Source organism: Gymnogyps californianus, unplaced genomic scaffold (assembly GCF_018139145.2).
Source record: "Gymnogyps californianus isolate 813 unplaced genomic scaffold, ASM1813914v2 HiC_scaffold_38, whole genome shotgun sequence".
Taxonomy (NCBI): Eukaryota; Metazoa; Chordata; class Aves; order Accipitriformes; family Cathartidae; genus Gymnogyps; species Gymnogyps californianus.
Window position 1 is genome coordinate 681,881 of NW_026114268.1, and position 11,904 is coordinate 693,784.

The 11,904-nt window shown below is 54.7% G+C and overlaps 1 protein-coding gene across 1 annotated transcript; it reads left to right on the plus strand.

The window, feature by feature from the left end:
• The first annotated feature begins 2,466 nt into the window (after window positions 1–2,466).
• On the plus strand, window positions 2,467–8,821 carry LOC127028671 (SUN domain-containing protein 3-like). Its single transcript, XM_050914378.1, is given in 8 exon segments — window positions 2,467–2,532; window positions 2,535–2,624; window positions 5,031–5,186; window positions 5,768–5,852; window positions 6,243–6,355; window positions 7,203–7,370; window positions 7,872–7,961; window positions 8,666–8,821. Coding segments are annotated over 8 exon segments (924 nt in total).
• The last annotated feature ends 3,083 nt before the right edge of the window (window positions 8,822–11,904 follow it).

Consider the following 11,904-nt stretch of genomic DNA (forward strand, 5'->3'; position numbering starts at 1 on the left):
CAAAACCTAAGGTGTCTGTTGTTAGGGAAGAGGGGAGGACTCCAGCCTCTCAAGAGCACGTGGAGCAGCCAGCATGCTCAGAGTCGAGTACGCTCCCTTCCTCTCATCTAAACAGGCCTACTGTCCTCTGGAATGCAGAGCGCGGTGCCTACAGCAACAACTAGAAATGAACGCGCAAGGCACCTGCCCCTTGTGCCCCTATGGCTCCTTGGCTTTCTCAGGCTGCAAGAAAGGAGCCACCAACATGAACCTGAGCCCCCGCCAGAGAAACACTGAGCGTACTTGGTGCCTGACTTCAGTCGCCTCTGAAGGCCCTCCTTGTTACAGAGTGTCAAAAGCAGCGGCTAGGAAGGTTTCTTGTAGCTCCCAAATCTGTCACTCTTCGGTGGGAATTCAAAGAGCTGACCCCTTGGTAGGAGACATTCTGCTTTTGTAGGATTCCTTCCCTTGCAGAGAGGAGTGCAAAACCTGCTCCCTGTCAGGCTGGACTTTGCCTCAAAACATGGTGCTGCCTTTTCTCTTGTGACATCACCCACTGCCGCTGATGTCACAAAGCGTTGTCGGTGCTGAGGTAGACACAGCAGGGCATAAGAGCGGGGCTGTCCCTGCACCTTTGTCACTCTCGGTCTTGAGGGAACAGAGATCGCAGAGTTTTTGGCTCACCTCTGAGCAAGCACGATGCCTGGTGCCCGCACCTCAGCGGATACGGAGACACAGCCCCGGAATACTCTGGATCTGAATGGGTACGTTTGAAAAATCCTCCTCTCCTTTCCCCAAGTGTATTTTCCGCCGCATCAGCTGGGGTGGGTGGGGGGTGGACAGGGGAAGAACATGAGGGCAGCCTGAGAGCTCGGTCTGGAGGTGGTGGAAGGCAGCAGCAGTCTCTTCAGTCTCTTCATGAATGACAGGACTACGCCTAGAAAGCCTTTTGTCTCTGCGAAATGAGGGGCGAGTCCATTTTGGATCGCACAGAGGGAGTCCCAAGCAGTTGCCCAGATACATCCTGCCATAGCAATTGCGAGAGCTTAGCACAGTCCTGTCTTGCGCTCTGCAGGATGGGTTATGTCCCTCAGCTTTCCTGGTTTTCCTTTTGACCCGAACCAGAAGGACACCGCTGTTGCCTCTGTTGGCACTGGATTTGACTTGTGTTCCTGACAGACGAGGTTTCCTTAGGAAACTGAGGCAGCTCCTCACCAGAGCTCTGCCTTAGGAAAAGGAGCACAAGATCCTCTGAGGGGTCCAAGCAGTCTTCTAGCAAAACAAAAGGGGACTGCTTATTCCTGATGAAGTGTAAGCCTTTCGAGAGCCTCCTAGAACAAGGCAGGAGGAGTTTCCATCTTCCAGAGCAGTGTGTGCTGTCTCTTGGCCCATCAGGCTTCAGGGGAGCAGGGCCTAGCCACCAGGGTGTTGCCTTGGTGTCTCCTTGCTTCCCCATGGATTACCAGCATGCCTTTACATTCAGCCCTCCCTCCCTCCCTCCCTCTCTACCCAGTCCGCATTTGTCTGCATTTATGCCAAGAAAAGGGCCAGTGATAACCCGGCTGCTAAAGAAATGCTGCTAGAGGGGAGACACACAATCCCCCTGCGTAGCAGGCTGTTGAACTGTCGGGGTACAGGCTGAACCTCTTCTTGAGAGGGGGTGGAGAACTGTGTCAGCACTAGCACCCATCGCATGGTGGGCAGGAGAAACAGGCATTTGTTACGTCCCTTCCGTTTCCCAAGAATCCCTCTCCAACCCCACAGACGTGAAGTATGGCCACAGCTTTTGGTGCAACTCCTCCTCTTCCGGAGTCAATCCGCAGCCCTTCGTCCCTAACGAAACAGTGCCAATCGTTACCATACCAAATGCCCCACTGGTGCAGCTGGTGACAACTCCACCGCTGACTCGAGCTTGTGCAGGACCAAGCCAATCCTCACGCCAGGAGTGCCAGGTTCAAGACCTGCAGTCCCTACTGCTGCTCTCCAGGCTGCTGCTGAACTGCACACGTACTGCCAGCTTCACCATCCTTTTCCTCCTTGCTGCTCTGTAGGAAAATGAAGGCTCTGAAGATGGTGACCCTGGTGCTGCTTGTCGGTCTCTTCTCTTGCGGTGAGTCTCTGTAGAGCTCAGACCTGAGGATGGTGCTTTAGGAGGTCCCCAGGGCTCCATTCTGCCCTGGTCCGCTTCCCCTGCTGTCACCAGAGGAGCCCAGCTAAGAGCAGGAAGTCCTCGACAGAGCTCTGCCACTCCCCCCTGCTTCAGAGGAATGGCTGTGGGGGCGAGGAACGGGTTGACTTGCCTTGCCCACGAGGGCTAAGCCAGTTCTCTTCAGCCGAGGGAGAGGCAGTGGCTAACCTCGCCTGCCCCACGAGGCTGAGAAGCTTCTGCAGGACAAGGAGCATAGTCCAGGGGAGGCAATGTCCGTCTCTTGCGGAGCCCGGACACCATCATGACCTCTTTCAAAGACTACAAGAGGAGAGACTACTATGGCACCTGGGAGAGACCCGGAAAGGGGAGCGGGCAGCCCGAGGCATAACCCAGCCTTCGACCAAGGTCGAAGTGTAAGGAGAGCTTTGGTGTATGTCTGACAGGTGTTTACCACGTGGGACAGCTTGGCGAAGAAAGCCTCTGGAGGATTGCAGCAGTACGCGGGCCTGCATCTCCTGCTACATTCAGCCTCTCCAACAGCAGGTGACATTTAGGTTTCTTCAGCTCAAGGCTGGTTCTGCCAGCGTCACCCCAGGGCAGAAAGTGCCACTCCTTAAAAGCCTGTGCCTAGGGCTAGCTACAGGAGCCACCCTGGCAGGTCAGTCAGGTGAAGGTCAACTGGACCCCACACCAGTGTCTCCACAGTTCGTGGCATTGCACGCAGCTGATAAAGAACAACCATGAGGCAGATTTGGGCCTGCATAGGTTCCAGCAAAGCAAGCACGGGCTTGTGTGGAAAGACTTGAGTCCTTTGCTTTTGATCGGTGTTAGAGTCCTGCTGCCCAAGCCTTCAACGTGCCAACCACTTCCAAAATTCATTCGTGGGCACGTAACTCAGCAAGCAGCTTCACAGCAATGGAACTTCTCCAGGTGGTATCAAGAAAGGACCTGTACCCAAACCACCCTTGGAAGTGTAGCAGGAAGCTGTGCGATAGTAGCCCAGCTGCCTAGGAAGACAGGAAACGGAAGGAATACGTAGAAGAGGTTGCCTGCTGTCCTGGTTTCGGCTAGGACAGAGTTAATTTTCTTCCTAGTAGCTGGTATAGTGCTGTGTTTTGGATTTAGTAGGAAAAGAATGTTGATAACACACCGATGTTTTTAGTTGTTGCTAAGTAGTGTTTATACTAAGTCAAGGATTTTTCAGCTTCTCGTGCCCAGCCAGCAAGAAGGCTGGAGGGGCACAAGAAGCTGGGAGGGGACACCATCAGGACAGCTGACCCAAACTGGCCAAAGAGCTATTCCATACCATATGACATCATGCCCAGTATATAAACTGGGGGAGTTAACTGGGAGGGGGATCGCGGCTCGGGAACTAACTGGGCATCGGTCAACGAGTGGTGAGCAATTGCATTGTGCACCACTTACTTTGTATAGTTTAATTCTTTTAGTATTGCTATTGTCATATTATTATTATTATCATTATCATTGTTTTTCATTCCTTTCTGTCCTATTAAACTGTCTTTATCTCAACTCACGAGTTTTTTTTTCCTGATTTTCTCCCCATCCCAGGGTGGGGGGGCAGTGAGCAAGCGGCTGCGTGGTGCTTAGCTGCCGGCTGGGGTTAAACCACGACACCTGCAAATGAATGCCTGACAAACAGCAGAAGGCTTTGCAGGACGGATGGTGTTTAACTGGAAGCCGTGCCCAAGTCAAAGAGGGGAGGCTTTCTGGAAGAAGACAATGCCCAAGGTGAATTGGCTTCTGTCTTGCCTGCCGGTCCATGGTGCTGTTTTCACAGCGTACGCTAGTGGAGCACCTGAGCACAAACAGGCATGGGGTCTGTAATTCTTTTGTTTCCCGTGCCTGTACAGAGACTGTTGTTGTGCGCTGCCTTCCTTTCTGCAGAAGGCCTGTTTCTGCTTGCAATGACTGTTCCCTTAATTGTCGTTCCAGGAGCGCTTGCACCTCCCTGGAGGGGACTGGAAGACTTGGAGGTAAAAACAATTTCCCCTTGACTAGATGGTTCTTTCGAGGAGCTCTGCCCCTCGGCCCCACCAGGACATTGTTTATGTCCCGCCTCACACAAACTTCCCCTGGCACAGCTCCCTGACCTTCTCCCATTGCCCTTTCTTCCCTGCTGCCAAATGGTCAGCTATAGCTCCCCACGCCCATTAGAGGACTGGGGCCACCCATCCGTCCACCCTTGCGTTTGGGCTGGGCTCTTCACAGCTCCACCTTCCTAACACCTGACAAGCGGAACGGTAGCCTTCTCCATCCTGCATCCCGTTCTCTCCCTCCATGCTTGCGAGTAGCTGCTAGGAGACCCCTCTGCGGCTTTCCATTGCTGGGCTGCAACAGAAAGCCCCTGCAAGCAGCATTGCCCCCTCGAAGGAGAGGAGAGGCCAAGGGAAAGAGAGTCTTCTCTCAGGCTGAGGTCACTGGAGCAGCAGTTGCCCGTGAAGACCTTTGCAGGGGGGCAAGGTTCAAGGACTGAGGGCAGCCTTGCAACTGCCACTGTCAAGCAGAGAGGGAGGACAGAAGTGTATTTCTCGAGCAAGCAGAAGAGGCTAGCCGAGGCAAGGAAGATGTTGTGCTAAGAAAGGAGAAGAGGGAGCAGCAGGAGAGAGGCAGAGGAAAAAACAGAGAGCCGAGATACCGGCAACCAGGCACGGGAAAGGCAATCAGGGTGGAGGGCTCTAGGACTGATCCAGGAGAGCTCTCCTCTGTCTCCCTCAGATCGTCTCTCACTAGTATATGCCTAAGGCAGGGAAGGTATTGGTCTTTTCTATAGGAGCTGTCAACTGCTTCTTGCCTGGCTCACATTCCCACAGCGTCCGAGAGGCCAGCCACAACAGTTACAGTCTCTCCCTTGCTCACTGTTTCTAGGCCAGCAGGAGACGAGTTAGGAGAAGCGCTGAGCAAAACCCTGACCCTGCCAGAACAGCTCCGTAAGCTGCAGGAAGAGCTTTATCACCTGCGATGGAGCGTCAGGGATGTCACCGAGCGTGCTCTCCACGAAGCCCTGAAGCAGGCTAAGCTCCCAGGCTTTACCGGATGGGTAAGGGCACACTGCAGAAGGCTCGACTCAGAGGTTTCTTTCCTCCCTCCGGCACGTATCCTACTCCAGTTCCCTGCCATAGCTAGCCAAAAAACTGGTGCTGCTGGAACAAGTGCTGTGCATTGCCCCACTTCCTTTTCCTGTTGCTCCACACTTCCTTCTGGGGGAAGAGAGAGCCGTGACGGGAATTGTATTAGTTCTCTTAGTCGCACCTTCCTCTCCGTCCACATCTCGGGTCCTCCTCAAGGGAGGACCAGAAAGAAAGAATGGTCTCAGCAGTCCATAGTTACCCCAGTCCCATCTCATGCCCAGAAGGCTTGTCCGTCCGTGCCACCTGGCATGGGGCAGCTCCACAGGAAAAGCCCATTCCCGCACCTTCAGCACGCAGAGCATTGGCGTGAGCAGCCTCTCTGTTCTGATACTGCTCAATCGGAGTGGAGCAAACTTGGGAGGTTTCCGGGCAATTCCAGCGTTCCTTACAGCTGAGTTGAACCGTGTTCACCTTGGCTGGCCTTGCAGGGGAGCTGCTTGCCCCGTTCCTTTGCCTTCTAACAGGCGCTCTCCTTTCTGTTCCTTCCCAGGCTGTTCAAGAGATGATCAATCAAGTCTTGGAGAAGCTGGAAGAAAACCAAGTCCCGATGCCTGATTATGCCCTCAAATCATCAGGTGCCGTGACATTGTCCAAACCATCCAGTTCCAAAGCGCTTCCTCTCCAGCTTGACAAGGCGGGCGTTTGAATGCGCCCAGTGGGAGGAGAGAAGGGCCGACAAGTCAAGGGCCCCCTCGTGCCCCAGAAATGTACCCACTGACACAGTCTGTAACGGGCCAGACCACAGCTGAAGAACAGAAAGCCTAGGTCACATTCTTGTCTTTTTCCACGGCCCCTTACGACACTTTGATGAGGCCCTGCTCTGTGTTCCAGAGGGATCAGGCCAGTAAGAAAGAGGGCAATCCCACTGTACCAGATGGATGGCTACTTAGAAGCCTCTTTCAAGTCAACACTGCAATATTCCTCCTGACATTGCTCGATGAGCATGCTCATGTTTGAATTTCCAGGGGCTGCTATCATTCATCCATGGACTTCTCCATCCTTCCGGAATACAAAAGGAGTCTTTCTGTATTCCCTGCCCATGCTGGATTACGTCAAGTCTCCTGAGGCTATTCTGGAGGTAGGAGCACCAAGAAACAGAAAAACAGAGGTGGGGGGAGGAACCAAACATGCTCCTGAGTGGCCTTTACGCTTGTCTTTGCTCCTCGAAGCTTTCTTTACTGCCTTCCTCTCGCATGGACCTACTCGCCTCCTGTGTCTCCCTGCTGAGTATTTCCTCTCCCGCAGTGCCCCAGGTCCTCCGCGCGAGCTTCTAACAGGCTAGCTTCGTCCTGCAGTCTTTGTCTTCCCAGTCACTGTGAAAACTGTCAGCATGGCACGGGAGGAGAAGGGAAAAGGTGCCTGCGGAGGTCTGGGGTGTGAGCTTGCCACGGCTCTTAGTGAGCACAAGCAGGCGCTGAGAGCCTGCACTGCTGGAGGGCCCCACGTTGTGTTTGCAAGCCGTCCTGGCACTGCTCCTCAGCTGCCTGCACAAGTTGAAGAGTTGGCTGGTGCCAGTGGAAGGAGGTGGGACTGGATGAGAGGGAGCGATTGCTTCCCCTTACAGGAAAGGCTCATCCAGGTGGGCCCTTAGTTGCCACCTGCTCTGGGCAGGTGCCTTTCAGCCACACCATCCTTGCTTCTTCTTGGCTACTTGCTCTGGACTGGGAGAGGCCAGAGAGCTTCTACAAGTAGCACACCCAGCTCCCTGCCATCCAAGTGTTTCTCCGCTGAAGGGGTCTTGTGAGGCCTGAATTCTCACAACGGCTTCTCCGTTCGGTACCTGCAGGGTCCCGCCGAAGGCACTGGCTGCGGTTCAGAGCAGAGCTGATGGGCCAAATCAGTTCTTAATCCTCTGATGCTCGTGGCAGGAATAAGAGCCAGGGCACCCTTCTCCATGTGAACGTGCTTTCTTCTTCTCCTTTCAGCCGGAAAATCATCTGGGAAACTGCTGGCCCTTCCCAGGAAGTCAGGGACACGTCTTCATCAAGCTGTCTACGCCAATCATTCCCAGAGCAGTCACCATGGACCATGCTTTAGGGACAGGCTTCCATGGAGACAGTACCTCCAGAGCTCCAAAGGAGTTTGCTGTCTACGTAAGTGATTTCTCAAGAGTGGTGGGGGGGGTCACATAGCATTTCTAAGCGGGGGTGAATATGGGTCAAAGAGTTGAGTGGCCTGCGGCTTCCTCCTGGTTCGCAGAAGAAACAACCTCCTGGCAGTTGTATTCCTCTTTTATCCAATGTACTGCTCAAAAGGAAGTTTGTGGGGCAAGAGGGTGCCCCAGGAGCCACAGGGAAAAGCAGCTGGCACAGTGCACGGTTCTAAACCTTCTTGGCTTCCAATCCCAGGGGGCATTTGTGATCCCGAGGTTACCCCCCTCTCACTGGCAATGTCTGCTCCTTTTCTGACTGCCAGCTGAGACCCATTGAGTAGGCAAGTGTGGCATGCTGCCTAGCTGCAGCTTCTCATCTTCTCCTTGTGCTCATCCTCCTTGGACTACGTAGCTGAAAGCAAGCAGTACTTCACCAACTGAAGTTAAGTCTTCCCACAGTGTAACAGGCGCTCTTGTTTTCTCCACCCCCGGCTTTCTCTAGGGCCTGAAGCACCATGAGGAGCAGGGAACGTTCCTGGGACAGTTCACTTTCCTGGCGGCACTCAATCCCAGTCAGACCTTCCAGCTGAAGGTACGGGGACAAAGAGGGAAGGCTATCGTAGGAGAGGAGGAGACATGCGGTTGGCTGGGGAGAAGCTTCCCTGCCAAAGGGCTATAGGCAGCCCTCTCCTTGAGCGTGCGCCACACTGGCCCTTCTTCTGCTTTAACTTCCTAACGGCGTATGCCTGGACTTCCGTTCTTCTTCTCTTTCGTTTTGGGTTTAAGCTTCAGCGCTTACAACTGCTGCAGTTGAAGCTGAAACCAGCTTGACTGTTTGGGCTCCAAGTGCATACACGTGGCCACATCCCGTAGTATGCACTACTACTGGCCTGCTAGTTCAAGACTAGAAATGCTGGGCTTTCTGAGGATTCTGTTGTTGCTGGTAGCGAGTAGTGACAGGGAGGCCATTCTGTTTCAGTGGCTTTCTAGAGAAGGCAACGAGACATTCTACTAACACCACTGGGTCTTCTGACTGTGGGAGCATGGGCCTCAAAGCAGGCGAGAAGAACTTGCCAATGTATTTGCTGAAGCTTCTGGTAGCTGCTTCTTCCTTTCCTGTTCTGCTGGCCAAATGAGAGAGAGCAAGATAAGAACATCTTGAACCACGATAGGTCAAAAGACCTCGCAGGGCAGCCGGAAGGAAGCTGTTGAACGAGTCCCTCGCTGCGGCACTACTCTGTCAGTAGTCAAATGCCAGAGAGGAAAAAGGCAACTCATTTCTTCTTCTCCTTTCAGAACGAGCTCTCTGGGTTCGTGAAGTACCTAAGGCTGCAAGTGCTGAGCAACTGGGGTCACCCGGACTACACCTGCCTGTATCGATTCAGAGTGCACGGTGATCCTCCCAAAGACGGGGGAGAGGTGTCAGCTTCAGCTGGCAATAAATTCCATTAATTTACACCAAGCCGAGTTTGCGTCTGTTTTGCCTGTGATGCTAACCAGTAAGAGAGCTCCCTGTCTTCCTCTCCACCCATGAGCTTATCGGAGACATCAGGAGTACATAGCAAGATATTCTGTATTAAAAGAAACAAGAAAAGTCAGTCACAAACATGCAGAAAGCCTGACATCCACACACTTGCTGCCTACACAGTAACATTAGCAAGGCCCTGCCTATGCACAAAAGATTAAATTAAAGAAATATGGGCAGCAAAGCCAGCTCCGATCGGAACCAAGGCATTCCCCTCGTTTTCAGGGTGCAAAGCGTCATTTGTAGCATCTAGCCCATCCTTTCAGTGCCCAAAGCCTGCTTTTCAGGGCCCAAATCCTCATTTTTAGGGTCCAAACCTCTCTTTTATGACCCATAGACTTTTTCAGGGCCCACAGTTCCTTCTGAGGGTCTAAACCCCAAAAGCGGAGCTCGTTGCCCGGCAACGTCCGCCCAGAAGTCTGTGGGGAGTCAGTGGACCCAGGACAGCCAATCGCATTTGACGAGGTGGGGGAAAGGCACGTGATTGATATGTAACCAGGCTGCCAATCAGAAGAAACATCACCTCAGGGAAGGGCGGGCACTGGTGGTGGTGGGGGAGTGACCCCTCAGGCAGCCAATGAGAGAGAGCATCACCATAGGGAGGGTGGGCCCCAAATCAGGGCACAGTGACATCCCAGGTGGCCACTCAGAGGTCATCACCTCAGGTGGAGGGCGGGCACCTGACCACGTGAGACCCAATGAGAGGCAGCATCACCTCAGGGAAGGAGACTGACAGCCCTCCCGACCTATGCCGGCAAAGAGTGATGTGAGAAGAAGGCGGGCTTCGCTGGCAGCCAGGCTGAGCTTCAACATGGCGCCCGTGGGGCCTGCCCCGAGGCTGAGCAGCCCCGGCCAAGGCCCGGGACCCCTCTTCCCCCCTTCCCCCCCTCTCCCCTCTCTCCCCTCCCCCCGCCCCCGGCCTCCCCCATCTTCTGCCATGGGGTCATCACAGCCTGGTTGGCCGGGTGCCTGGGACCTTCAAGGCCCGTAAGGAGGGGAGAAGTCGGCCTGGCGCCCAGGAGCCTTGAGGCCGCTAGGGAGGGGGAGAAGAAGTCGGCCTGGTGCACAGGACCTTCAAGGGCTGAGGAGGAGGGGAAAGGGGACTGATACGCGACCAGCTCGGTCCGAGAGCGTGGCTGTTTGCCTGATGAAATGGCATGCGTTACGCTAACCGTAGTCGCAGGGGTCAGGAGCAGGGGGTGGCGCTGACAAGTGCCATTGTGAATTGCCTCCATCAGATGGTTCCTGAAGTGCTAGGATGGCAGCAGTGCAGGGCCCAAACAGCAGGTGAGGCTGGAGGCCCCTGGTGACCTGGATCGGAGGGGGAGGGAGAGCAGGGGGACAGGCTGGGGGCAGCCGGAGAGCGGAGGAGTTTTCTTGGGTGAAGGTAGTCAGCATCTGCTGTCCTTACCCCATTGCTGGGCAGGGCGAGGCGCGACTGTTGCCTGTCCACTGTGTGCTTTGCCAGCGGCCCTGCTGCAGCCAGCAGCCAAACTCATCAAAGAGGGAGACGACATCAGGCAGATGAGGCAGCCCGGAGGCTACTGCCCGTCTTGAGGCTCTGATGATCCACCTCCTGTGAGCGGATGGAGGTCAAGAGTGGCAGCTGAAAACCAGGCCAAAGAGGCCGAAAAGAGGTTTGTTGAAAGAGGGCTGAAGAGCAGCCCCCTCCTGCTGCCCTGTTGCGGATGACTCCTCTGTGCTTGGTCCCCACGGCATCGGAGGCGGTACCGAGGTGCTGGAGTGAAACGTTAGGATGCTGCAAAGGAGCAGGCAGTGACAGGTAAGAAGGCAGATCCTCTCCTCGGCTGCATGGTCCCTCCTGTGTTTAGCAAAGTCGTTGGGTTGCAGCGGTGGATAGCTGAAGATAGCTTTGCAAATTGACGTTTCCAATGTCAAAATGTCGACTGAGGGCAGACACAGTCTGCACAGGTCTGGCAGAACTTCCTAGAGCCTGGAAGCCCTGGCAGCTGGTTCTGGTCAGGCTCCTTGTTGCCTCTACTAATAACAGCAGTGAAATATATATATATCTTTTTAATCTTTCCTTTTTTTTGTTTCCGCAGGCATCTTCAGAGCAATAATACCAAAAAGTCAACTAAGAAAAAGCTCTGGCCAGGTCATCTTATGGACAAGATGCCTTCCGTAAAAGGAGCTTCTTCTTGCACGAGAATTCCTCAGCCACGTTCACCCAACCAAGCCTGCCTGCCATGGCATTTTGTGAAGGGTAACAAACACCATGCTACCCAAGCACAAGAGCTGTAGCTAAAGCGTGTGAGTGAGGAGTGGGCGGCAGAGGCCCACCGCGCTCAACATCCAGCTGCCAGGATCCTCTGCTTCCCTGGGTGGCATCGGGCACTGCCAGCTCCTGAGCCCTGAGCCTGTAATGAGCTCAGCAGGGAGGTAACTTTGCACCTCTGAATGTCAGATGCCAGCTGGAGGAGCAGTGCTAGAGGAGGCTTGGAAGCAAAGCTGACTTTGTCCTGGAAGGGGAGATTGTGGTGTGACAGTAAAATAAAACAAAAGTGTGACCTGTCCCCTCCTGTCTCCTCCCCTCCTGTCCCCCCTCCTCCCCTCCTTTCCCCCTTTCCTCCCTCCCTGAGCAAGCCCAGGCCCCATGAGCGGACCGAGGGATGGCAGAGCTGTGCACACACCTTGCGCTGCTGAGAGAACAGGCTGTTCTCGAAGGCCATCTCTCCTCAGGCCCAGTGTCCCCGCTGGCTGAGGAGCGAGGTGCTGTGGCGGGGCAGCGGGCGCAGGGTGGCTCTGTGGGGAGAGGCCCGGGCTGCCCCTGCCCGCCCAGCAACAGCTGTGCCATTGGCCATGGCTGAGCCATGCACTTGCACATTGACCAAGCCCCAGTTCAGAGCAGAAATTGTTGTTACTAATCCTGGGTGCCAGAGCGCTGTTCCTGCTCTCTCCTCCCCGGTGTGACCCGAGCGCACGACTGCCCTGCCTGGTCCTGCCTTGGTGCTTTGGGAACTCGGGGGTGAAAAGGAAAGACAGACTCGTG